General features: G+C 44.8%; 1 protein-coding gene and 1 long non-coding RNA gene across 2 annotated transcripts in view; one reads left to right on the top strand and one right to left on the bottom strand.

Moving 5' to 3' along the window:
• Positions 1-19,357, top strand: part of WNK4 (WNK lysine deficient protein kinase 4) — a 36,860-nt gene extending 17,503 nt beyond the window's left edge. Inside the window, exons 3-20 of the mRNA XM_061589959.1 lie at positions 2,440-2,660; positions 3,226-3,383; positions 4,281-4,369; positions 5,059-5,278; positions 6,778-7,099; positions 7,757-7,866; positions 7,993-8,051; positions 9,198-9,339; positions 10,228-10,344; positions 10,436-10,612; positions 11,319-11,376; positions 11,872-12,024; positions 13,131-13,606; positions 14,353-14,449; positions 14,846-15,161; positions 15,254-15,459; positions 16,539-16,639; positions 18,359-19,357. Coding sequence (XP_061445943.1) covers positions 2,440-2,660; positions 3,226-3,383; positions 4,281-4,369; positions 5,059-5,278; positions 6,778-7,099; positions 7,757-7,866; positions 7,993-8,051; positions 9,198-9,339; positions 10,228-10,344; positions 10,436-10,612; positions 11,319-11,376; positions 11,872-12,024; positions 13,131-13,606; positions 14,353-14,449; positions 14,846-15,161; positions 15,254-15,459; positions 16,539-16,639; positions 18,359-18,361 — 3,025 coding nt within the window. The 3' untranslated portion in view covers positions 18,362-19,357. The remainder of the gene's footprint in view (positions 1-2,439; positions 2,661-3,225; positions 3,384-4,280; positions 4,370-5,058; positions 5,279-6,777; positions 7,100-7,756; positions 7,867-7,992; positions 8,052-9,197; positions 9,340-10,227; positions 10,345-10,435; positions 10,613-11,318; positions 11,377-11,871; positions 12,025-13,130; positions 13,607-14,352; positions 14,450-14,845; positions 15,162-15,253; positions 15,460-16,538; positions 16,640-18,358) is intronic.
• Positions 190-26,429, bottom strand: LOC133366642 (uncharacterized). Its single transcript, XR_009758465.1, has 3 exons — positions 26,371-26,429; positions 4,993-5,167; positions 190-1,226 (listed from the first exon to the last, which is right to left on the bottom strand). It is a non-coding gene; the product is annotated as an uncharacterized LOC133366642 (long non-coding RNA).
• Positions 26,430-27,176: the final 747 nt, after the last annotated feature.

Below are 27,176 nucleotides of genomic sequence, written 5' to 3'. Positions count from 1 at the left end.
TCCCCCCACTTTTTTCCTACTCTTCCTCCTGCCCAGCAGACGCCCTCAACCTTCTGTGGCTCAGCTGCTTTAAAGATTCCATTAGTCCTAGAAGCTCACAAGTCCTTTCAGGTAGTTTTAAAAAAACAAAAAACTTTTTCCTTTTAATTTTTAGTAATAGAATTTATTTAAATAATAATTGCCATTACACTGATAAATATTTATAATAAAAACAATTAAGCTAATACAGTCAATTAAAAGAAAATTCCCCATGATATAACCAACAGCTGTAAAGGTACAGCAGTGGAAAAGGATTTCCTCTGGTAACTGTTTAGCATTCCAAAATTTCCTAAAGCGTCTCTGTTTTCTCTCCAAATTTATTAAGCTCATCTTTTTTTCATTTCACCTGTGTATGTGACATCATCTTGTTCAGCACTGCCAAATTCTAAGGGATTCGTGTAGATTTTCAATAACTAGAATGTAGTAGCCAAGATCATATGCAATAAGAGACTTTCCTTAAACCGTGACAGAGCAATCTTATACTGTATTGCAATTAGGCTGGGCTGGGCAGAGTGGGGGTGGAGATATGCTGCTGCTATGCCAGCAGAGCCGCTCCTGTTCCCTGCCCACACCCTCAGAGTCCTATCCTCACACTAGAGCATGGGTAAAGCATCCCTATCTACCTCCTCCTTAGCAAGAAAGGGTGCTTCCAGATGACCTGTTTATTGAGCATCCATCCTGATTTGTATACAGGGAGACTGGCCGTTTAAGGAGTATTCATCCTGATTTGTTTGTGGAGAGGTCAGATGATGTTGCATCAAAGCAAGTGTCATCACACCCTTTCCAGTGGATTCTCCTGTCACTTTCCGCAGGGCAAAGAGCCATCTTTTAGGGAAGCAGATTTCTTGTGCAAGACTTCCTGATCAACTATAATTGTGCAACCTGAATTTGCCGGTAATCCCCCCTGAAAATAGTGACAGTCTGGAAGTGTCCAAAGAAACAATGCGTGTACCAAAGTCAAAGCCTTTCTCGAATAGCATCCAGAATGGAGCAGAGCCTGAAAGGGAAAGACATCTGTATGGGGGGGCTGCCAGCCAGTCACTCCAGCATGGTCTCTGTGGCTTGTCACTCCCATGGAGGAACACCTGGGAGTTTTCTGGTCACTGCTGCTGGTCGAGGGGTGGGTTTCCCTCCTGGACTGCACGGATTGGGGTGTGGGATGAATCCAGCACCTGTGGGAGAGCAGCCTGAGGAGAGCAAGGGAAGGCACTGAGAAAGTAACAGTAGTCAGCCACTGGAAAAACACAGTCTCTGGTCCTGGATGCACAGGAAGTGTTTGTAAGGAAGTGATGCCACCTGAGTGCACCTCAGTGCACGTGCTTCAGCCTTCCTCCCCTGTGGGGTGGAAAGGGGAGACTTTAATGACTGTGATGATCCTCTCCGCTTGAGGGTTGCAATGGAGCTAGAGACGCAAAAGAGGATCAAACAACAACACTGCCTTTTTCCGCTGTTATTTGAGTTACAGCAATGCTTTTATTATATTTGACTTGTTTTATTGTATTTTTTTATATTTTTATTGGTGCAAACCACCCTGGAGCCTTATTGGAAAAGAGTGATGCATAAGACTGATAAATAAACAAATGCCCTCTTCTACACAAATATTTAAGGTTCAGGAGCCACCCTAAGGGGAACTCTGTGTGTGTTCAGGAACGCCTTGTTCATCTGCATGCTACTGCAAATATATATTTTTTAAAAAACAAAACAAGATTGACCTCCCATGGCAGAGACCCATTCATCCAGCTGCGAAAGCCCACTGGAACAAAAAAAATCTTCAGTTGCTTCCGGAAAGTGCAGATAGTGGGCGCCTGTCTTTTCTCTATGGGAATGCTATTCCACAGAACAAGCGCAGCCACACTGAAAGTGCTCCTCTGAGTTCCTGTGGAGCGGACTTCTGATATCTTTAGAACTTGTAGGAGAGTTTCTCCCACAAACTGCAGTGACCTGGGCGTTTAAGGGATTAGGCGGTCTCCCAAGTCCTGAGCTATATAGGGCCTTATATGTTCGTACCAACACCTTGAACTTGACCTGGTAGCAGATTGGCAGCCGGTGCAAATACAAGGTGTTATATGCTGGTGGCAGTTTGCCCCCACAAAGCAACCTAGCCACCATGTTGTACACCAGCTTCAGCCTCTGGATCAACCTCAAGGGTAGATCCACATCAATCGCACTGCAATAATCCAACAGGCAGAACATCAAGTGAGAGAAAGTCCCATGCCATGCACCCTGTCACACTTGTGTGTTCTGCCTATCTGGGTAGAGTTGTGCTGTGACTGGGTGCTGAGTTCTACCATATTATATGCTTCGTTATGGCAATGTGGACAGATTACCATTGACACAGGGGTGGCTATTTTTAAAACATTCCCCCTCCCATTCGACCCTGACACCATTTTCTATTTGCAGATACCTGAAGCGCTTCAAGGAGATGAAGCTGAAGGTTCTTCAGCGCTGGAGCAGGCAGATCCTGCGGGGGCTGCATTTTCTGCACACACGATCCCCTCCAATCATTCATCGCGACTTGAAATGTGACAATATCTTCATCACGGGTCCCACTGGCTCAGTCAAAATCGGTGACCTTGGTCTGGCCACACTCAAGCGGGCTTCATTTGCCAAGAGTGTCATAGGTACTTGATAGGTGGCAAGTGGGTGGTAGAATGTGTAGGTGGGACAGGATGCGCCCCATCAGCCCCATTTTTTCTATCACTAAGGGCCAGGCTGGGTAACAGTAATTACAGTAGGTATATACTCGAGTAAAGAGATCAAAACTTGAATGAAAAAAGCATGAGGAACGCTCTCCCCAGTCAGCTAAAGGCCAGTTAAAATTAAACACTCTGTAAGATGCTTGGAATACTTGTGATAATAACCAAGGATGGGAATTGCATAGGTAAGGAGCAAGAATGCCTCTCTGCCTGCTTTCTCCAGGTGCATAGATGGCATCATTAAAAGAGTGTTCTGCTAGAATGGAGAAATTGTTATGGAAGAGGCCTGCTGTGCCTCAAGGTATTGAGATCCTTGTTCGTCAGAACTGGCATGTCCTGAAGATTTTCAGAAGCCGATGTGTTACGGGTTGCAGCCTGTTGTGCATTAGTGGACTCACTCGTGTATATGCGGGAGTGTGTGGACCTAATGGCTGAACGTTGCCTAAGGGACTGAGCCTCAGATAACCCCCCTTTCTTCCTCCTCTCCCAGGAACCCCAGAATTCATGGCTCCAGAGATGTATGAGGAGAAATACGATGAAGCGGTGGATGTTTATGCCTTTGGCATGTGCATGCTGGAGATGGCAACCTCGGAGTACCCCTACTCAGAATGCCAGAATGCAGCTCAGATCTATCGCAAGGTCACCTCGGTGAGAGCATAGGCATACCTGGCTCTGCTTTATCTAGAAGCTTGAGCTGACCCTTCTCCTTTGTGGGTTTCACCCCTAAACGTGTCCTCGTGTGTCAAAAAGACGGTTTCTGCCCCCTCCCAATGACAGGGGTCCAAGGAATCTGGAATTATTTGGTGCAGCTTTTGGGATTTAGGAGGGAAAGTATGGCGATTGGGAATTGGAGGGGGGCTTTTAGTGCTGGTGAACAATGGCCATGGGAGAGCGTCAGGTTGATGTTCATGGCACTGAATCCTACCCACATACAGCAGCTGGGACAGAAGCCCTAACCAACCCAGAGCTGACTTCTCATCAAATGCTTCCTCCATACTTGCAAACTTTTCTCTAACACCAGAAAACTGTCTCCTCCCCCTCTGCTTTCTCTCTGTCTCTCTCTCTCTCAAGGCTGGAACATATTATGTGCCAAATGTTATGTTTGTCTGCTATGGAATAATCACCGTCATGTTTAAAATCTACCTATCTGGATGCATTTTTGCATCCTGTGTGCTGGCCCTTAGGCTCTCTTTAATTTTTGTAAAAATTGGTTCGGGGCTCTCCTACTTGGAAGTCCAGCCCTCTATGGCCAGATGAGTGGGCCTTTTCTAGTTACTCAGTGATAGAGTCAAAGGGTATTCACACCAGCTCTGGATCTGAGGTCTGGCTAAACATAAGCCCTGCTGATGACCATCAGAGTCGGAGAAGGATGTGGCGACTCAGCAAACAGATCTTATCTCCAGGGATGAACTGCTGGAGTGTCTTATCTGCAGGTAGAAGATTTCTCCCAGGGGACAAGGGCTTGGGAGCCTCATGCTGCTCTGACTTCTACCCCTGACTCCTGGTCCTCTCTGAACTGCCCTCTCTGTTCCATTTTTATCACAGGGCATGAAGCCCAACAGTTTTTACAAGGTGAAGGTGCCTGAACTGAAGGAGATCATTGAGGGCTGCATCCGGATGAACAAGAATGAGAGGTAGGGCACAACATAGTCTCTGCCACTCTTGTGGATAAATGATATAGGTCAGGAGTGGAGAACCTGTGGCCCTCTAGATGTTGTTGGACAACCACACCCATCATCCCTGACCATTGGCAGTAGCGTCTGAGGCTAGGGATGGGATCTGTTGGCCAGTGCCGGTTCAAAGACATTCCATTGACCTAACAGGCTGCTATTCATTTGAGTTTGTTGCTATTATTGATCTGTTTTCCCCATCCTTGGAAAAATATTGATATTAATATCAATATTTTAAAAGGAAAATATTAATATTTTAAAGGAAAAGCAGATAAATGAATTAATGGAAAATTTGGTACCAAATCCAAATTGGGTGGAATTCTAGTACATCCCTAGTTGAGGCTCAGGGTGGCCAGGATCCAGCAACCTCTGAAGGACCACAGGTTCCCCATCCCAATAGAGATCACAGTTGTTGTTTTTTAAAAAAGCAATATGATAGAAAATCCCATGATAATGAAAATTACACTGCTCATATTTGAGGATGGGAACAGATCTCTGCTCATCAACTGATCAAGATCCTAGGTCACCCAATCCCTCATCTACTGTCAGTGACACCATTTTTTCCCCTTGTGCTCTCTGAGCATTACCTTCGCCACCGTCTTAATTCCGTGGTCTGAATTTAAATCCATCTTTCCCCTCTACCTTCCTTGCAGATATACCATCCAAGATCTTCTGGATCACTTGTTCTTCCAGGAGGATACAGGAGTCCATGTGGAGCTGGCAGAAGAGGATGATGGCGTGAAGTCCAACTTAAAGCTTTGGCTGCGGATGGATGACACAAAAAAGCTGCATGGGAAGTATAAGGACAACAACGCCCTAGAATTCCATTTTGAGCTCTACAAAGATGTGGCTGAGGAAGTTGCCCAGGAAATGGTACGTGTTCCTGTTTTTCCCCAGGGTGGTGGTGGTTGTGGTGGTGAGGAGGCTGGTCTAGGCTTTAGAGAGTCTAGGAATTAGAAGGAGCTTGTGGGAAGGGAGGATCAGCGGAAGGAGGAATGGAAGCATTAGGTGAGTTGCAAAAAGAAGAGGTGCCAAGGCTCAAGCCCACCTAGAAGTCACTGGGAGCCCTCTCCTCTTTCCCCAACGAGGTTGGGGAGGCACTCTGAACATTCAGGTGCATTGTCTTCAGTGTCCTCCCAACCTTTCTGGGTTCAGGTCTAGTGCTGAACACAGGTTTTTACAGAGGCTTCCTCTTGGACAGCTTTGGTTCCAGTAAAGAGCAGCAGTGCTTCAGTAGTTGCATAAGCGCAATGGCAGTATGGCATCTTTCATTAGAGAAAAGCAAGTCTGTAGTCCCTAAGTCATGGAGGTAAGTGGGACTCTAGGTAGCTTATGATGAAATATTAGTAAAACCCTACAAATTTTATTTATTAAAATCTGTGTTATAAAGTCATAACCATTTAATATGATCCTTCTTTGGGCAGTGGGGAACAGTGTCTCACTTCTGGGGCACTGGGAAACTGCCACAATTGGATGCATCAGAGAAGTTCCTTTTGCAATGACTCTCTCTGAATGAGCATGTTTCACATTCAGGATCTGACTGTAAACAATTCTGATGGTTGGGAAGGAAATGGCCCTCAGTTCATACTGATTAATAATCTTGCTTCTTGTTTGTTTTCCCCTCCCTTCCCTTGCTGCATGTAGCTTGAGTCAACTGAAGCTGCTTGCTCAGCAAGCCTTTCTGGCCTGTGCCTCTCCTTTGCTTTTATGGCACACTGAGGTCTGGCTTCCTTAGGCTGATCTGGAGAGTGCTTTTAGTTGGATAGTCCTGTCACACAGCAGGGTGTTTGTTTAGATGCCCTCTCTATGCCCAAGGATCTGCTGCCTGAATGGTGTTGTGGCTGGCCAGCCAGAGTGTGTAGATGTCCTAACATTCCTTTCTAGGGATGGACGGATCAGTCTATTTTCATTCTGTTTGAATCTGGCAGGTGTTCGTTCATAAGTCCACTCAGTTCAATTTGTGCACCAATTAGGGGAAAAATAATTCAGCACAAAAATGTATATATAAATATTATTTGAATACATAATAAAATACGTATTTTATCTTGACATATTGACTGATTGATTGATTTATATCCCGCCCTTCCTCCCGACAGGAGCCCATTTCTAATATGCATTTCTAAATATATTTTATCCTAAATACACATTTTGATACATTTGGTACATTTTTTGAGCCAAGAAGTGTACTGCAAAATTCAGAAAAGTGCAAAATGCAAAGGGAAATTTCATTTCAATCTGTACCTTAGCCCGGGGAGTGTATGGAGCAAGTCAGTTTGCACCAGGATTCCCAGAAATAATATTCCTCCAGCATTCTCACTCCTCTCTCTGTCTCTTCCCACGCTTATCTCCCCCCCCCACACACACATACACAGGTGGCTTTGGGCTTTGTTTGTGAGGCAGACTACAAACCGGTGGCCAAAGCGGTCCGTGAGCGTGTCCTCGCCATCAAGCGCCAGCGCGAAAAGGCCAGACGAGCTCAGGAGGAGCAGAAGCGGCAGGAGCAGGCTCCGGATATCCTGCATCTGCTGGACCTGGATTCCCCCCCCCCTCTCAGCCCTGGCCAGCCCTCAGCACCCACCACCCCTGGATCGGGGGATTCTGCCCTTGGTCCAACCTTTCCCCCAGAGGCGGAGGAGCCAGAAGTCGACCAGCACCAGCCTTTCCGATATCAGCATGGCTATTCCTCGGCCACATGTAAGTGCACTTGCTTTGTAAGCTATGGGTTCTCCATACCACCTTTCTATAGGCAACTATCGTATGCCATATGAGGGCTGTGTGTGTTCCACGCTTCCGCAGGCACACTGCAAAATCTTGAGATCTGGGTAGGCTGTGGAATAATTCAACATCCTGAGATCCTCAGCTTTCCACTTTTTAAAGGGGACCCCTAAAGGAACATTCAGAGTTTACCTGAGAAGTCATACCTGAATCTACCCAGACCCTGTGTTCATTAGCTGAGTCCCTTCTTTGTGTGCCCCCTCTGGGAGGGGGTGCAGAGGGTGGCAACAGAAGATTGGACCTTCTCAGTGGTGGCTCCACAGCTGAGGAATGCTCTCCGCAGGAAGATGCGTCTAGTACCGTTACTCTCAGCCTTTAGGAGCCAGGCGAAGACATTCCATTCACCCAGGCCTTTTGCTCTTAATTGGTTCATCTTTTAGTTGGTTGGGGTGGGATGTGTCCATTTATATGTGACTGCAGAATAAACACTTTTAATTATAAATGATAATACCTGTTACCATTAGTAGGATTCTGGGGCAAAGTTACCAGTGATCTGAACAGCAGTGAGGCCCCCCAAATTAGAAGCCAGGTCTGATCTTCTGTTTCACACCCACCCTTTTCTCCCCTTTCCTGTAGCTGATTGTGAGACTGACGGATACCTGAGCTCCTCTGGATTTGTGGATGCGTCTGACATGACCCAAAGTCTCTTCAGCCCAGCAGGCACCCCTGAGTTCTCCTTCGCTTCAGTGAGTGGGAGTGGCACTGGCTCTAGCATGGGCAGTTACGCTCTTGGAAGAGGCATGCATGCTTGGAACTGGGGAGGGCAGAACTGGCATGGCAATGTCCCTTCAGTTTATTCTTTATATCCACAGACCATTGCTGTGAGCCTGAACCCTACCTCCATCAGTGACTTCTCTTCCCCTGTGGACAGGTAAGAACTTGCTGGATACCTACTGTGGAAATCCTTGCTGCAGGGTTTAGGATGGGGAGCCGGAGGCAGAGCTTTGATCTTTCCACGTTCCCTGTCCCAAACCCTGCTGTAGGTTTTGGGGTGTGGAGTAGGCTTGAATTTACACAAGTAAAGGCAAACCCCATAGGGATTATCCAGGAACCTGTACTTTGTTCAAATCCTTTGTATATCAGACGGATCCCACAACCCCAGCGCCCTTTTCCCTTATGCAGAGGATTGCGTTTGAACCCTTAAGAGGATATCCCAGAGTTCTCCTTTGTCTGTCTCTCCTCGCCCCAACCCATTTCTCTGAGGTGTGCACAGGCAACCTGGAAAGGAGTAAGATGGGCAATACGGTACATACTCCCCTCTTCTATAAAGATACATCCATATTCCACCCACTTTAGCTCCTCTCTCTGGGAGCAGAAGCTAGCTCTTGTTTCACTGAAGCAAATGTTTGCAGCCAAAGTTAAAGAGTAGCGATGGAGAAAAGTGTGGCCCTCAAGATGTTTTTGGACTTCATCTCCCATCACCCTGATCAGGCCATGCTTAGGGATGGGGGAGAAATTGGATTCAGTTCGGATTTAAAGGCAAACAGACCTAATTTCAACTTTTCAAAGCACAATGCAAACTGAAACAGACATCCTTCGAATTCACATATCTCGAGATTTTGCAGCACAGTTCTCCAGCCAAGGACTGTGTATAAAAATGCATGTGCTAGGACATGTTATGCATTCAGATGCATATATGAGTGGAAATACCATACCACGGCTTTGCAAAAATGTATATATTAGAAGACATTTGCATTAAGACGCTGGTGAATTTTCAGCAGGATTTTCAAAGCGATGTGGAAATATGGAGAAAAGAACTGAAGATTGGATAAATGAGAAAGAAAGAGAAACCAAAATTGTCAGATTTGCCCACCGCTAGTCATGCTGGATGGGGCTGATGGGGCGGTGGAATCCAACAACATCTGGAGGGCCATAGGTTTGTTATTCCTGGCAGAGAGAGATAAAAGGCAGTGAGGGGTTCGGAGGGGCGGTAAGCAGAGATGCATTTTGTGATGTGTGGCTAGATTGGCCACGTTTGCTGAAGTTTCACTTCCTGCTTCGGTCACCTGCAACACAGCTACACATCAGATGTGGCGTCTGGCTTGAGCGATGGCTACGAGGGTCGCTCTGCAGGCGAGCGCAGAGCGAAGCCCCTGGCCAAGCGGGGGTCTGGAAGATTACTGCGTCGCCGTGCCCGGTCTCGTCTACGCATCACAAATGTGAGTGCTGTCTGTATTGCAACAGTCGTGTACGTGCTGTGTTCCAATTAGTGGGAGTTTGGTTGGCAGGCAGTTCTTGTATGTTGATATTCAACCTATGGCTGTCAGCTGATTCCATTTCTTAACTAACCGACAATGGGCTGAATCCGGACTTAGTTGTGCTTACTGTAGACTCATTAAAATAAATGGAACTTAAGTTATGATTAACTGAATCCCATTGATTTCAGTGGGAGAGCCAATGTGGTGTAGTGGTTAAGGTGCTGGACTACGACCTGGGAGACCAGGGTTTGAATCCCCACATAGCCATGAAGCTCATTGGGTGACCTTGGACCAGTCACTGCCTCTCAGCCTCATGAAAACCCTTTTAATAGGGTCGCCATAAGTCGGAATCGACTTGAAGGCAGTGCATTTACATTTACTCTAAGCATGACTGTCTGGATTCAGCCCAATCCAATACACGCTACTTGGGAGTAAGTCCCATTGAACCCAATGGGGAGAGTGCTATTGCACTCATATCCTTCTTGCAGGCTTCTTTAGCAGATTTGATCCTCTGTGCGAACAGGATGCTGAACTAGATGGGCTTTTGGCTTGATCCATCAGGACTTTTCTTATATGGCTTCCCCAAATGTAATCCTTCCTACATAACTGGGAAAAATAATTCATCCCAAACAACCCCTTTCACACCTAGAATTTATACAGAAAGCTATCTTTGTCTGATCATCATGTGGACTCAGGGAAGAAGATACCATTACATCTTTGTAGCCTGCAGGGTTCCAAGTGCTTGGAAAGTTGTAAGAGTCCATGCTTGACCCTGCTAATTAATCTGTGTGCTAGGGTTTTTGTTGTTGTATAATTTGTAACCCTAATGCCAGACTGTCATGTGTGCAGATGCCAGACCAGAATGACCGGGTGGTTGAGTGTCAACTGCAAACATATAATAGCAAGATGGTGACCTTCAAATTTGACTTGGATGGAGATAGCCCAGAGGAGATTGCAGCTGTCATGGTGAGGATGTGGGTTTTTACTTAGAAGTAGATTTGACCTCCTTAATCTTTGTTCTGACTGCTTCTCTCATTTGTGTTCCCTGCTTCTCCAGGTTGCCAAGGAGTTCATAATGAAATCTGAACAAGATGGATTCATCCGGCGAATCCATGATATTATCCAACGTGTGGAGACCCTCCTGAGCAAAGATGGGCGGAACAAAGACCAGAGGGCTCTGGGCAGCCCTGAGGTGCAGTGCCTCTCCCCTGCTTTGGCTGCTGATGGACTCTCAGTGAGTAACATGTCCACGGAAGTCAGGGGGAATTGGGATAGATAGCCAACACAGCTCTCTAAATGTTTGTGCTCTGAACTTCCACTCTGGTTACAATAAACCTAGAACGAGGGTCCAAACATATTTTTAGGCACACAGAAATGATTTACTAAAGAGAGAGAGAGAGAGAGAGAGAGTGTTTAATGGACAGCAGATTTACATTTCTGTCTCTCCTACCTCTGGCCAATTGGGTACAGTAAAGAGCCCTTCAAGTGGAATCCACCTTCCTGCAGCTTCCAATGGCCTTTTCCTTCCCTTCCCTTGTTTCCCCCATCTGTCCTCAAGATGGCTCTTTCCGCAAAGACGGGGTGGGGTGGAGTGGGGTGGGGTGCGGAGGGGAGAAAGAGTTCAAGCCTTTCTGGAAGCCACACCCTGAGCAGGAATTCCTTTCTGTTAATTATAAATCACAGTGATTGGTTTGTGGTCCTTCCATGAACAGGCAAAGTCACTCTGTATATGGTCAGAAGTGTACCTGTTTTATTATTTTACACGTTTCGGGCCTAAACCCTGGCTCAGATTAATCGCTGCTGGCAAACTAATCCTGTATATATGTCTCTTAAGTGGTTCTCCTTTTTTCTTTCATCCCTATGATGGTTTGGAGAAGGGAGAACAAGAGACTTCTCCCCTACCCAATGAAAACATTTTTTTAAATCCTGTGTCATTTTAGGCTGAGCTGCCTCTACAAGGCCTCTCTCGTTCCATCTCTTCATCCTCATCTCTTAGTGGTATGTAATTCAATGCTTACTGTACCCTAGATTAGCATTCATATGCCCTTGTTCATGGCTACACACAATTGCCCATTTGTACCAGGGCTAATCTGTCTTTACCTGGGCTGATCTATCAAACTGAATGAGATGAAAGGAGAAGGGCAAAGGGTTTGGCTGGGAATATAATTCAAAATGATATTCCTCCTGTTAGTTCTGTCTTTTCCCACTTGGGATGATGAACAGGTTAATATTTCTGGGATTCTAATCTCTATTCTATCTGATGTACATATTCAAAGAATTACAATCCCTCCTGGGACTCTTGTCACTTTAGCAGAGGGGATAGGTTGTCATGTGGCTGAATGCACTCCCACATCAAAAGAACTAGCAAGAGGGCTGGGCTAAACAGGGGGAGGGAATATTCACTCTTATAGTGGTGAGTAGATTAAGAAGAAATAATCTGCAGTTGATGGTGATCAATATGTGCCCCAAGACTTCCCATTCACCTTGTTTCAGATTTTGGTTGCTACAGCCCTGGTCAGTCTGTATCATCCCCTGTCCAAACTTCGTTGGTGGATGCCATCTCTGAGAATGAGCCCTTCAGTCCTAAACTTCCTCCATCAAGCACCCAGAACTTTGGACTGCCTCTGCTTTCAACAGTATCCACAGGTAAAACTGATCTGTTTCTAGCTATTCTCATTCATAGCAACTGCCCAGATAAACAGCAATCAGGGAATCACCCCTGTTTTCTATAGTAATTCTGTTCAGTGCCTTTGAAATGTTGACTGTGGATTGGATATTTAGATTCACATCATATATTTAAAGCACATCCAATGCATATTTAAAGCACGTGACTTCCCTCAAAGGATCCTGGAAACTGGTTTCTCCCTCACACAGCACAACTTCCCAGCACCCTTAGCAAACTATAGGTGGCATGGAAATGCGATGGCACAGTGCAAACAGATGGTTTGGAGGATGGCTATGTGTGCATATTCTGCACATGTACAGAATCTGACATACTGCAATAAAGAACAGCATTTTTTTTAACTCTTCTGAGTTTGGAGAAACTTGTTAAGCAGAGTCTGGTGAAATATCAAAAGGCAGGTGAAGTCAAGGCAGGATTCCCTGACGTTTACTCTTCCTTCCTTAGGAGGGATGAGGAGGACTCTAGTGAACTGGCTAGTTCATTGTCCCTTGTGTTCCATTCTCTTCCATCCTTCCTTTCCCCCTATTCCAGGGACCGGGAACCTGTGTCCCTCCGGACATTGTAAGACTCCAACTCCTGTCAGCTCCAGCCAGCATGGCCAATCAAGGATGATGGGAGTTGTAGGCCAGCAATATCTGGACTATATCAGTGCAACATTGGTGCAAAAACGTGGAAGGGGCAGGGCAAAGGCTACACACGGCGTTAATGGAGGAATGGGGTTTGCTGAGGAGGGGAAGAAGCAGAGTACACAATTTAGTTATCTGTGTTTTTTCAAAGTTTAACTGATTTCATCTATGGTTTTATTTGTGATTACTTAATGTATACTTGTTTTTGTAACAGTTTTGTGGATTTCAGCTCAGTTTTATTAATACATTTATCATGTGCACCCCTAGGAGAATTTTTATGGTAAAACAGTCTATAAATCTTTCTTGGGGGAAAAACACCAAAACCTCTTGTTCAGCTGCCATGCCGATATATTTTGCAACATAATGCAAAGAGTGATGCAGTTTACCTCCTTTCCCCTCCTTCCGGCTCCCCCTCACCTGCCAATTTGCATTTTTCCTGACAGGTGTCCCCAGTGTGCCTGTCCAGACCTGGCCATCTTACCATATGGTGCCAACAACGCCTGCAACGCCTCCGTACCTTTTCCCTGTTCCCCAGCCCATCCCCCCACCCACTCCCCTCCTCCCCCCACTGCCCCTCGCACCGCCCACTGCTCCCTCTGTCCCCCTCTGGACCTCTCCCACTTCCCCACTGTTCTCCCTCGCCAATGTCTTCTCCCTGGCTGTGATGAGCGTGGCCCAGTCCCTTCTTCCCACAGTGTCGGCAGCACCTGCCCAGGCAGGTCCTCTCTACACCTCCCCTGTCCCACAGTCACCAGTGCTCTGCCCGCCTAGGCCAACACCTGCATGTTTCACCTACCCTGAGGTGGCATCTCCTGCCAAACCAGCCCAGCTAGCCAACGGGATGTTGAGGGCACCGGCAGCGCCAGGCTCTCAGCCGTCCCCGACTGCCCCAACCACCGTCAGGCCTGACAACAGCACAGTGAGTGCGTGTGTGTGTGTGTGTTTTGGGGAAGGAGAGAAAGAAACAGTATTGCCTCCCCACCTTTCCAACCTTGACACTGTACTAAAATGTATAATATAAAAAGCAGTTGGAAGGAGAGGGAAGGGGGCATTAGATTGACCCACTGGCTGTTCTTGCTGCTGGCTAACGGGACAGAGCTTTGGACCTGGATTAGATTTGAGATTCAAGTCCCTCCTTGACCAAGGAAGAACTGGCTAGGTAGTCTGGGAAAACTGGCCTCGTGGCCTCCATTCCCACATACATACAATTGGTGTTCCAATGAACGGAGCTCCCTAGTTACTTGCATCCTACAAAGATGAATATTTGCTTCTGCAAATTTGAAAAGTGGCAGTGAGGGCTGTTACATCCTTTTGGAATTTCGAGGTGTTTCTTTGAAGCCCCACCCCAACTCCATAGGATGCTGCCAGCCTCACTTGGAGATGGGCTGAGAATTTCTGGCTCTCACAGCTTCCATGTACAAGGCTATTCATACAAGTTTGGTGCTAGGCAAGAAACCTGCGCAAGGGCCATGCTAACCCTGAGACCCAGGGGACTGGCGTTCAGTCACACAGTGATTCTGCTATCGAGAGGATTAGGGGTCCCAGAGGGTGCTCGGTGGAGATGTGCAGGAGGCACAGAACTAACATCAGGTCCAGTGTACAGTGAACAAGGATGGAAGTGGGGAGCTTAGGTACTGATCTATCATACACTGTCTCTCTCAACAGGTACCTCCTGCCTCTCCCTGGTCTGGACCACAGCTAACTGTGTCGGATTCTTCCACCTCCAGCCTCCCACCAGCCCAGCTGTCACCCATCAATGAAGGTATAGAATGTTCTGAAGGGATGGGAGGGTTTGTGGCCAGGAGATAAGTCTGTGTGTCTGTGACAATAGGGTGCACAATTGTTTGGAGGTAATGGGGCTTGAGAAAACGCCTCTACTCACAACTGAGTTCTACCCCTAGTCCTGGAAATATGTTCTCTGTGTGCCCTAGAAAATGCAAAGTAGGAACTGATGGAGAGTGGGCCTTTCATTTGGAATAATAGGGATGAGCTCTCATAGTACAAACTTAGAACTTCCAGGCACCTTCAGTGTTTAGCACAGGTGGTGGATGTCTATTGTTAAATTCATACAAATATTGTTAAGAGAATCTAAGCACTGATTGTTCTTTCTCCCCCATCCCCACAATTAACCTGCCCGTCTGCTTTTCTCCATCCACAGAGCCCAAGCCCCAGATCCTGGGCCGCTTCCAAGTGACCCCCACACGGGATGTGCCTCCTGAAAACCCCCCAAGGGGCAATGGGTCCAGCTCCTCCAGCACCTCAGAGTCTGACAGTGAATCTCCAGGTGGAACACCAGTGCAGGAAGCAGAGGAGGGCACCACCCCTGTGGCAGAAGCGGAAGGGGAAGGGGATACCCAGCCCAATCCTCCTGTCTGGATGAATTACATGTACAGCATGTCCGATGTAAGCAGTGACGACTCAGACAGTCCTGATGACGATGATGTCTGTGACGAGCTGCAAGCCTTACGCCAGAAGTGAGTGGTATTGCATGCTGGAGGGTGGAGGCCCCTTCCCCTGTATCCCTCCCTGACCAACATCCCCTCTTCCTTCTCTCATTTCCCTTCAGGCACCTCTCTGAAGTGGAAAGACTCCAGGCCCGGCAGAAGCAGGAGACAGAGGAACTCTATGCCCGCCTGGGCAAGGTGCCGCCTGCTGGGATCGTGTCACCCGCCGCCATGCTGTCCAGCCGCCAGCGCCGCCTCTCCAAGGGCAGCTTCAACCCCTCCTTGCGGCGTAGCAGTCTACAGCGCCTGGACTTGGCACAGCCCCAAGGTAAGCTGCTTCCCCACCTCTGCCCCAGGTCTGCAAGGCCAAACTGAAGCGATGAGTCAGTAGCTCTTGGTTCTGTAATTGGCTTGTATTGCAAGGACTGAAAAAGGCGCTTTTTTGTTTGGTGGTTGGTTTGTTTATTAAATGTATATCCCATCCTTCCTACCAAAACAGCAAGCGCGGTTAAATATACAAATAGAATACAATTAAAACTTCTAAAAGCAGTTTAGAAACCACCTTATTAAAAACAATTTAAAACTTCTAAAAACAGCTGAAACTTCTGAAAAAAATAGCCTACTCTCACAGATGACAATTTCAGGATTGCCAGGAATAGATCTTTCAGGTACCGAATGCTTGGGTAAAGAGGAATGTTTTTACATCTTTCCTAAAAGTTCATAATGAGGGCTTTTAGGGCTTTCTTTGACTTGTTAGTCAGGACTATTTTATTAAAGCTATATTAAAACAGACTTTTGAAAACCTAACATTTAACTGGGAAGGTCACTAGCCCTGCTTAGGCAAAGAAATACAGAGCTCAAAGTGGGAAAAAACATTACCTATCCCAGCCACATCTGTGCTTAATGGAAAGTTGTTTTGGCACTCCTGGTATTGTGAACAACTTGTATACATTTCTTGATCAGGGACCTGAAATTTATGCAATTATTTGTCAATTCTACTTTTTCATTAAATATCGTTTTTACTATTTCCTCTCCACTGGACTGTGGGATTTGTCTTTAGGTAGCTTTGCATTATGCCCCCCCCCCGGTAACTAAGCTGAAATAGATTTGATTTAATTTAAATAATCTCATTTTTTCTGCATTTTATCTCATCTCAGTTTTCCTCATTTGTTTCCCTGTGCCCGTGTTTAGAATGTAAGCCCCTTGGACAGGGACTTGTCAACCCTCTTCTTTGTAAAGTGCCACCTACATAGGATGGCACTAGTAAAGAATGGGGACAATGAATAAGTGAGGTCTTGTAAGCTCTGCCTATTCCTTGCATTTCCCCCCTTTTACAACGGTAATTATCTCATTATCTTGATCCTCTTTGCAATAGTCCCTTCACTCACTCAACTGTTGCCTTTGCAGGGATCATGCGGAGGAACTCTGTAAGTGGTGGGAGCACCATCACCTCCCAAGAGCAGCGGCAAAGCAAGGGTGTGACGTTCGCCAATGACATTGGATGCATGGTGAGGCATGACCCTACACTGGGAGTGAGTGGGCACCCTTTTCCAAAGGCTGGCGTGTCCATATTGGGCAAACAAGACCACTGCAACCCTCCTGGTCTGCCTTCTCTTCAGTGAAATTGGCACATCTTCACACCCCAATGGGTAGCTGGAATGTTTATGTTCTATTCCCAAACTTGGTCAGCCCACATACATGTGACCGAAACCTTTACTGAACTCAATAGGCTTACATGTAACTGATCTACATGATCAAAGAAGAGATAGGAACACTGATTAGGATTTGGCAAGTACCGCCTGGCCATCACTTGCCAAGTGCGGGTTCAGCCAGAATGCCATAGCATGCTGCACCCTGTCTGCTGTGTCTAAACCACACCTAGCAATAGGTTTGTGGTTGGTTAATATATGACAAGTGTTGTCATATATTATATAGGCCTGCCAGCCACCATTCCAGAGCATTTTATATAACACATGCATGCAGTCACGTAGAACATACTTTCAATGAGAAAGAGGGAGAAGAAAAGGGTGCACCAAAGGACCAACAAAAAGTGGATCATCTAAAAAGCTCCAAGGATTTTAATACATATCTCCTCAGGAATTTATTTAGAAGTGAGGAGGAAAGATGTCTGGAGGGAGCAAGGCCCACATCGAGGAGTCTGCAATGGCAAAGGCCCAATTTCTCTCACTATCTTTAGTCTTGAATTCCCAAATGTGTGGTGGTATCCAGGCAGAAAGTAAGATTTGAGCTTTATACAGTCAGAATGTATGTTGTTCAGGGTCTTAAACATTATCAGAACAGCCTTCAATGTATGTCTGCACTTCTTTGTAATAGCAACTGAATCTTGGTGGCCATATCTGTGTTTAATTCCTTAACCTTGAAATTAGAACGATTATACACAGGAATTATATTTTCAAGCATGCCCTCCAAAATCATGAGTACATTAACTCTGACCACCTCCTTTTATAAGCATGGAACCTGAGGTTCTTGGGTGTTAAGTTTTGCCTGGAAATCCCAGGAGTGTGTAGAATACATGAAGTCACCTTAATGTATGAAGCTACTTTATACTGAGGCCCTATCTGCACTGTACATTTAAAGTACTATGAAACAGTCATAGCTGCCCCCAAAGACTCCTAGGAACTGGACTTTATTAAGGCGTATTGTTTGTTATTAGTATGCTGCCAAAGATTCTTGTGGCTGTATGTTTATTGTTTTGTTTCATTATATTATATATTTGTTTTTGTTCTTAACATTGTTGTAAATCACTTGGAGACCTTTGGGCAACAAGCAACTAATAAATCTAAATAATGATGATGATGGGTGCTGAGAGTTGTTAGGAGACTTTATTCTCCTCACAGAACTACAATTCCCAGAGTTCCCTGGAAAGAGGGATTGATTGTTAAACCACTCCAGGAATTGTAGCTCTGTGGGGGGGAAAGGGATCGCCTAACAACTCTCAGCACCCTTAACAAACTACAGTTCCCAAGATTCTTTGGGGGAAGCAGTGACTGTTTAGTGGTATAATATTAAATGTATAGTGTGGCTCAGTCTCTGACTGAGGGCTTTCCCAGCTCTACTATCCAAGGGCCCTTTTTAACTGGAGACATCAGAGACTGAAGGCCTTCTTTATGCAAAGCATGTGCTTCACCACTAAACTGTTTCCCCTTCCCCTGGCAATAGTGGAGCCTAGTTTGTTTCTCTCTCACTACTTCCCTTTGTTTCTGCAGTAGCCATACCACGTGTGGACAGTTCCATGGACTACCTCAGCCTGTTGCCCGCTGTCAAAAGGATGGGAGCAGACGGCCAAGGGTCCTATGCAGCATCTGCCTTTACACTCCCAACGTGAAGGCCGACCTTCATCGCCCAATGAAGCCAAGTTCTCCTGGTGGAACGAACAGAGGAATTGCCTCTGAGAAATGTACGACACCAAGTAGAGTGCAGATGGTAGCAGCCCAACACTACAGGCTCCTCCTTTTCTCCATGTAGACTGTGGATCTCTAGGGACAAGCCAAGCCCCCGTTGTTTGAGGATGCTTTCTGTGCAAATGCCTGGGCGAGTGTGCTGCTGCTGCTGCTGCTTCTGTCTCACAAAGGAGTGCTACTGTAATAGAATCAGGACGCCCTCTGTTCTATACCTGCTGTGGAATGGGGTCTGCGTGCTCCGAACCAGATTGCCCTATGCACTTGGAGGGGGTGGAAAGGGGTATCAAGGCCTGGTCTAAGCAGGTGGCGTTTCTTCCTCTGTGCCTTGCATGACTTAATTCATAAAGCCACCCCAAGGCCAAACGTCTTAGAAACCTTTTAAGCGGCTGCCTTACAAGAGGAAACATTTCAGAATTTCTGCCTCACTATTAAAGGGATTGGGGCCTCTCTTCTTGCTTCCCTTACCCCAGCCCCCAAGCTGCTGCTGCCACCCGCAGTGGCATTCTGTCAGGTCTCCTCTTTGCACTTTTTTTTAACCTGGCCCTGATTGGGACCTGAACTGCTTGGCAGAGCTTGGAAAAGTTACTTTTTTGAACTACAATTGCCATCAGCCCCAGCCAGCATGGTGCTGGCTGGGGCTGATGGGACTTGTAGTTCAAAAAAGTAACTTTTCCAAGCTCTGCTGCTTGGGGCCCAGCCCTTGACTCGCATGGGAATCTGCACTTTGGAAGGAAACTCTCGATGCTTTCACCTTTGTGTATGATGTTTTTATATATACATATAAATATAAAAAATAGGCTTTGGAGAGGAAACAGATACTGCATCTGTTTTTTTTGTTATTGCTTTCATTTATTAATATAAAACTTCCACCAAACAACACCCAAGACATAAGGATATTATATATTATACTCCACACTCCGGGCTGCTCTCTCCTCAAACGGCAACACAGCATATACCAGAAAAATAAACAAGTAAAACCAAAGTAAACAAGCTAATAAACGTTCAACTGAGAGTCTTCGTGATCCTCCCCCCCCTTATACCCTGAGCACCTGCCACTAAAGGAAGGCTCTACTTCAGTGTCATCGCCCACCACTCTACAAATGGAAAATGAGAGACGCCATTTTCAGAATACACAGAGCAGGGAGGAACAATGAACTGGAAACAAGCCTCTCACAATTTTGGGTATTGTAGCAGTTAACATATTCAGAAGGGGGGAGATCAGAATGCCGGGTTGCAGAGACTGGGCCCAAGCAAGCACGGCCGATGGCCAGGGATGATGTGAGTCGTAGTTCAGCAATATCTAGAGGGCCACAGATTCTGCAAGCATCTGACTGAAGGTGGCAAGCAGGAGCTCTGTCACTCAATTCAGCTGCTTGCTCCCAGAAGTAAGGGACATGTGACTGCTAGCATACCTCACCTCAAAGAGCTGGGCCCGGAAGATGCCACAGTAGCCAGACCCAGTGAATTTTAGCCTGACATTGAGGCAGCCAGCAAAAGACTCACCTCAGTTCCACTTAGATCCCATTGTTTCAATGGGACAAGTTAGAAAATATTTAATTCCCACTGAATCAATGGGATGTAAGTTCAACTAACTTAGTCTGCATCCAACCCATATATTTTGTCTCATTACAAATACCAGTATTGCTTGCTGCTCAGTCTTCAGGTTGGGTCAGTGCAAAAGACTCAAAATAAAAGGCAAATGAATATATTCAGAGTGTTCAAACCATTTCACATGCAGGATTGCACATGACAACTTAATGGCCGATATTGTCACGCCCATATTGCAGATGAAGGGCTGATAGTGATGCTGAGAGAGAGAGAGAAGGGCTTGCACAAGGCAGCCAAGTAAACTAATGGCAGAAACAATGTTTAAACTGGGGGCATCCTGATCCGACTAAGTCTATTGGCTACTACACTATACTAGTTCTGTGACTGTATGATACTCTAAAGGAATAGCTGTATAACTGAAAATGGAAATGGACTGCCTTCAAGTCAATCCCGACTTATGGCTATCCTATAAATACGTTTTTCATGGTGAGAGGTATTCAGAGGGGGTTTACCATTGCCTCCCTCTGAGGCTAGTCCTCCCCAGCTGGCTAGGGCCTGCTCAGCTTGCCACAGCTGCACAAGCCAGCCCCTTCCTTATCCGCAACTGCCAGCTGGGAGGCAACTGGGCTCCTTGGGACTATGCAGCTTGCCCACGGCTGCACAGGTGGCAGGGCACGTAACCCCTGAGCCACTCACTGTGGGGGTGATCTTTAGCTGGCCCTTGACACCCAGGAGACAAGAGCGGGGATTTGAACTCACAGACTCTGGACTCCCAGCCAGGCTCTCCTCCCCACTGTGCTATACCAGCTGTAGCTGTATCATTAAGCATGATTAAAAATAACATTACCAAGCATTGCTACACAGGTGTGACTAACTTGTGGCCCTCCAGCTGTTGCTATACTACAACTTCTTATCAGCCCCAGCCACCCTACTCAATGGGCAGGGAAGATGGGAATTGTAGTCTGACAATATCTGGAGGGCTACAGGGTTAGATCTGTAGAAGCAAATCTTGCTGAAGAGGGTTCAAGATGGCTTTTGCACAGGCACGTCCTGCCCATTGACCCTTTAGCGTTCTTTGTGAGTCTCAACAAGAATGGGGATGGGACCCAGTATTATTTATTTATTAATTAGTTCTATGTAACTCTGAGTTCTCTGGGTGGCTCATAATAATAAAATGTTAAAATACAGCTATAACCATGAAAACAAAAAGACGTGATGCGGGATAGAAACAGCAGCGGAGAATATAAGAAAACTCTCAAACAGAGACATTGTACACTTGGACATTAAAAAAAAAACTTTTGACAAAGGGCAGATCAACACCATATATTCAAAGTCTCTCCTCAAAGGTTGCTGTGAAACTTGGCAGACATGGGACAACAAGGAAGTTCCTCTTACAGATAACAGGTAACTGGTTAAAGATAAAGAAGCAGAGAGCAGGAACGGATGGGCAGTTGTCATAATGGAGGGAAGGAAGGTCAGTATTGGAACTGGTGTTTTCAAACTAGTTCATGAACGAAAGAACAAACAAACGTCATTGTTTTATGCCACAAGTCACCACAGTATAAATACTGCAAACAATCACTTTGACATATTATATATAAAATTAACAGAAAAATACTCCCCCCTAAATAAATCACACATTGCTCCTCTACAGTAAGCTATGTAAGAATTAAAAACTCAATAAAACAAAAGGACATCCCACCACGCATCCACCCGATATTTTTTTGGAGCCTGACTCATATTTTCTTAGCTGCCAGGTCAATTTTTTTGCTACCTGAGTGCTAGTGAATATGTGTTTGCCTGCAAGCATTGTAAATATCTGATTGGGAATCTGTTTGACAAGGCCTGAAAGACACAAGAAATTTGTGCCTAGGATCCTCATATAAAAGGCCACTTGATACATAATTGGAAACATCCTGTTAACAGGTGCCTATTGGGAACCTGAGTGTGTGAACCTGCCATCTACATGTCCCATTAAACATGCCTCCTTGAGAGGAGGGGAATCTTTTGCTAGGGATAAACCAAGCTTTTCCCTAAAATGTGCCTAAATAGTGTGTGTATAACCCAAGAATTACAGGTCCAAACCAGACTAAATCAAAGCTTTCTTTTACTGAGAGAAAAGCGAAGGATAGCAATACAAAATTACTGGGTGCATGGCAGCATTAATCATTCATATCCTAACCCATTCATAACTTTAAACTAAAGAGATAAAAGGTCCCTATTGCTATAAGGAATGACAGGTAGCAGAGATTACCCATCCTAGGCCCAGGAGTGACCAGTGGAATACAGCTGAAGTGATGTAAAGGAGTTCTGACCAAAAAACAGGAAGGAATCTCTTTGCCTCAAGGTTTGCACAGAGACACAGACTCCCTTCCAGTTCTGTGGCCTGCAGTCCAGCACCGCGTTCCTTGAGAGCGTAGTTACACATGTTGGAGCTCAGATCACCATATTGGGTCTCAAACCCTGCTCTTAAACACACTTTCCCTCTTACAAAACAACATGGAAAGGAGGGGTCTGGGATTGAGGTGATCTCACATTGTGTATTTCTTGCTGACAGTCTGAGAAAACTAGCACTACTTTCTAATGCTTTCTTTAAACAATGGGATTGTTCTGCTAGGTGTGAGGAAAATCTGCCAAAACATGAGATAACATTTAATTCAGGATCTTCACATTCCTCCAAAAGTGCCAAAAGATGGTCCTTGCTTCTTGTCCTCATTTCATAGTACTTAGGGAGGCACAATGAGTCAGAAAACAGGGGTATGGGGTGGGAAATGTAGTCCAGAATGCTCCAGGGCCTTGCCATCCCTTTGACTCCAAATGAACCAAAGTGGGGGTTAGCCCGAGCACTCGTGACAATCCTTAACCTCACCAGATTCACAAATACAAAGTCGGTTGGAATGTTCTGAAACCTCCCCCATCCCAAAAAGCGGAGGGCATATGAGACGTAAGGCTGTGAATGCTTTTCTTAAAGGAGCCACAGTAAGGGTTATAAAGTAATTCTCCAGGCAAATGTTTATATAATGGATACAGTAAGAATAAGACATTTATGTGATTGAATACAAATCCCTCTGCTTAGACCAGAGATGGATTCTTTCTTTAAACATCTGCTTAACTGGAAAATAAATTAGGTAAAGCTTCAGTATTAATCCCATAAGCATGTAGACCAGTTCTAACAAAATTTACCCAAGACTTTTGGGGTGAAGTTTGCAGTTGTTCTCGGGAGTTTAAACCAATATAAGACAAGTGCAACATGAGTAGAAGTTTCAATAGAGATTAGTTCAATTTCTGCTGTAATAAGAGCCACAGGTGTACCTGGAGGAACAGTTAGCAAGGATCTCATAAAAAAATAAAAAGCACCAGCTCCAAAATAGTAACATTGGTATAACCCCATATCTCTGTACCATACATCAACTGTAGAATGAAACTCTTCAGAAAAAAACACCTCAGCTACAGGGGCAACTAGGCTACCCCTCTGAAATTCATAAAATTGCATCAGGGACTGGGAAGATTTCAACTTGGTTGCATCTAGATGTGACATTCATGAAAGTTGGGCATTAAACCAGAATCTGAAATATGTAAAATTACATAGCTCTTCAATGGGTTTATTGACAAATATCCATCTATGATTTTTTTCTCTTCTTTCCAAAGTCTATCATTTTGATCTTAGCATGTTTGATAATCAAGTCCTCTTTTGTGCAAAGCTTACTCAGTTTACTGAATAGCCTCCACATACCACTTAATGTAGTGGAAAGCATTGAAATATCAGCATAGAAAAGGACTGAAAGCTTACAGCCAGAATTAAAATGGGGAAATATTCCAAAGCACTCTTACACAAGGTTGCAATTTAAAAAATAAAAAGGGAACCAAAATACATGTTAAAACACATGTGTCTATCGGGAACCTGAGCGTGAGAACCTGCCACCCATTAAACACATCTCCTTGAGAGGAGGGGGATATTTTGCTAGGGATAAACCAGGTGCTTTGTCCTGAAATGTGCCTAAAGAGGAGTGTGTGTATAACCCCAAGGAATGCAGGTCCAAACCAGGCTGTAAGCAAAGCTTTCCTTTATTGAAAGAAAAGAGAAAAATAGCGATACAAAATTACTGGGTGTGTGGCAGCATTATAATATCCTAACTCATTCATAATTCTAAACTAAAGAGATAAGAGGTCCCTACTGCTATAAGAAATAACAAGTAGCTGAGATTACCCATTCTAGGCCCAAGGGTGTGGGCAATGGAATGCAGTACTGTAATGTGAAAGCACTCTGACCAAAGAGCAGGAAAGAATCTCCTTGCCTCGAAGTTTGCATCAAGACACAGACCCCCTTCCCGATCTGTGGCATGCAGTCCTGCACTGCATCCCTTGACAGCGTAGGGTTGCCATATTCCAGTTCCACAAATCCGGGCAGGTTAATTTGCATATAATGTAAAGTATTTGCATATTATGCAAATATTATGCATATTATTTGCATATTATGCAAATATTTGCATATTAATATTTGGATTGTCCAGTTGTTTTGTTTTTGTGCCTAGGAATTGCCACCAAAAACTGGGGAAAGATGGGAGAAATCTTTTTTTTAAAAGCAAAATTTTTAGCCTTAAATGCCTAGACTCTAGTTTCCAACACTATGGAGTATTTATTGATTGATTAAGAGAATTTATATCCTGCCCTTCTGCTGTTAAAAACAGAGCTCAGCACAGCTTACAAATATAATAAAAACAATAAATATACACAATCAATATAAAAACATAATAAAAACACAAAATAGCAACAAACATAAAGTAAGTCAGGGCAACAGGACGGTTAACCATATACGATATATTTCAAAGATGTGGTGGGTGGAGAAAAACAAGAAGCCAAAATGTTAGGAAAAGGAGTCTTTCACACCACATGCTCAGTTGTAAATACTGTTGCAGCAAGCTTTACAAGTTCCTCCAGTATTCCACTGGTGCAGGCACTCAGACATTCAAAGTATCTGTATGTTTCTTAGGTTTTACAAAAGCAGAGCTTTGCTTAACTCAAAATTTCTTCTCCCTTTGATCAACCACATCTACACAGTTTCCACCTCCATACTCAAAATGAAACTGGGCCTGGAAGTGTGCAACAACTCCACACATACCTTGCTAATTAGATTACCAATGTCAGGATGTCTGTCTTATCGACTACTCTCCTGCTCCCCACCCCCCCCGGGCATCATGAAAGACCCAGTCCTGGGCTCAGAAAGAAAATAAATATCTGGTCCTCTTCAAAATATTGATAAGCCTCTTGTTTTAATTGAAATAATAATTATAAATTCTTGTTCTTATCACTAATGGGAGTTAATTATCTTGCATATGCTGCTGTTGCTTCTATGGCTGTAACGGAGTGAGGTTAAAGATAAGTGAAATGCAAATAGGAAAAAAACAACACAAAAGGCAGTAACACTTTCCTAAGTGTAATACCATACCAACCACAACAAGATTCATATGAGTAAGGCAGAAAACTAAGCATCTCACAACCAAAAATATGATAAATGAAGAAATATGTATATAAAAGCATGACTATCAAATATATTTATTATTTACACAAACTGTAAAGATATTTATAGTGCAATCCTAGGTTTATTTATTCAGAAGCAAGTCCCAGCGTATTCAGTGGGGCTTACTCAAACAGGGACAGAAATGCAACTTCAAGTGATAAGCAACTTCATTCACACAACCCAAAATTCCAAATCATGCCACTTTACGCTGTTTTGCAACGGTTTATACTTGTTTTTATGGTTATTGCATTTTAAATGGCTTTATTTCTTGTTGTGAGCTGCCTTGGTTTCCAACCCTACGTCACAGGGGTGTCGGAAAGATTCCATACACGCACACGCACACGCAGACACTGCAGATGTACAAATACATACAGCCCATATAATAGTTTATTGTCAAACCAGTTGGTCATTGCAGAAAAATCAGTATTAGTTTTTAAAAAATCAGTATTACTTTCCTACAGAATAAAAACTGTAATACCTAAGTAAGCCCTGCCTACTTGCTTTAAAATAGGACTGGAGGGCACAAACACAATTCTTTTTTACATTCACTCCAAAGTCCCATTGATTTTCAGCACATTCATAACAATGTCTACTCAAAAGTAAGTCCTATTGAATTCAATGGGATTTACTCTGGGCATATGGGATTAGCATTGCTTTTACAAAAAGCAAGCATTGGGAAAGTTTTCAAAACACTGCCCAAGATCTGACTCCTGCACACAAGAGGGGGAAAAACTGAAATGTATATACTTACCCAATTTATGAGATTTTCAGATAAACAGGGAGTGAAACCACCATTTTGTTTTCTAGACACTGCCTAAGGTCAATGAAACTGAAACACAATCCCTGATTGGCTGCAATCCTGAACGGGCGGGGTTAAAGCTACGAAGTGCTATACAGTACTGTTTAAAGAAAGATTTAACAGTCGGGGGGGCGGCTGACGTTTTTATGTATATCTCGAGAACCGGACCACCTAGAAACTTAATTTTTTTTTTAATTAAAGCTGAGAATCCGGGCCACCTAAAGGGCTAGCCGGGCGCCGGGTGGCATGCATAGAATCCGGGTAAAACCCGGCTAACCGGGCAATATGGCAACCCTAAGTTATACATGGTGGAGCTCAAGTCGCCATCTTGGGTCTCACAACATGCTCTTAAATACACTTTTTCCTCTTACACATCAATGTGAAGAGGAGAGGCTTGGGGTGTGAGGTGTGTTTCTTGCTGACACTTCGTGAAAAATAAAATAGTTCTGCTTTCTAATGCTATCTTTGAACAATGGGATTGTTCAAAGGGAAATTGGCCAAGAAATGTGTGGGGTGGGAAATGTAGTCCAGAATACTCCAGGGCTTTGTCACCCCTTCAGCTCAGAATGAACCAAGCAGAGGTCAGCCAATGCGTTCCTAATAACATGCTGCACATACTCCTCTGTCAGTTGGTATATTTTCTGATAGTTGTCCATTTGCCCCAAGTCTAACTCAGAGAGGAATTAGAGTGAAGCATTTGTATTAAAAACAACAGCCTTCTGACAATATTAGTGGAAGATAACTTTTGCCACAGAAGA

Source organism: Rhineura floridana, chromosome 11 (genome assembly GCF_030035675.1).
Source record: "Rhineura floridana isolate rRhiFlo1 chromosome 11, rRhiFlo1.hap2, whole genome shotgun sequence".
Lineage (NCBI taxonomy): Eukaryota > Metazoa > Chordata > Lepidosauria > Squamata > Rhineuridae > Rhineura > Rhineura floridana.
This window is presented reverse-complemented; position numbering and strand designations above follow the sequence as displayed.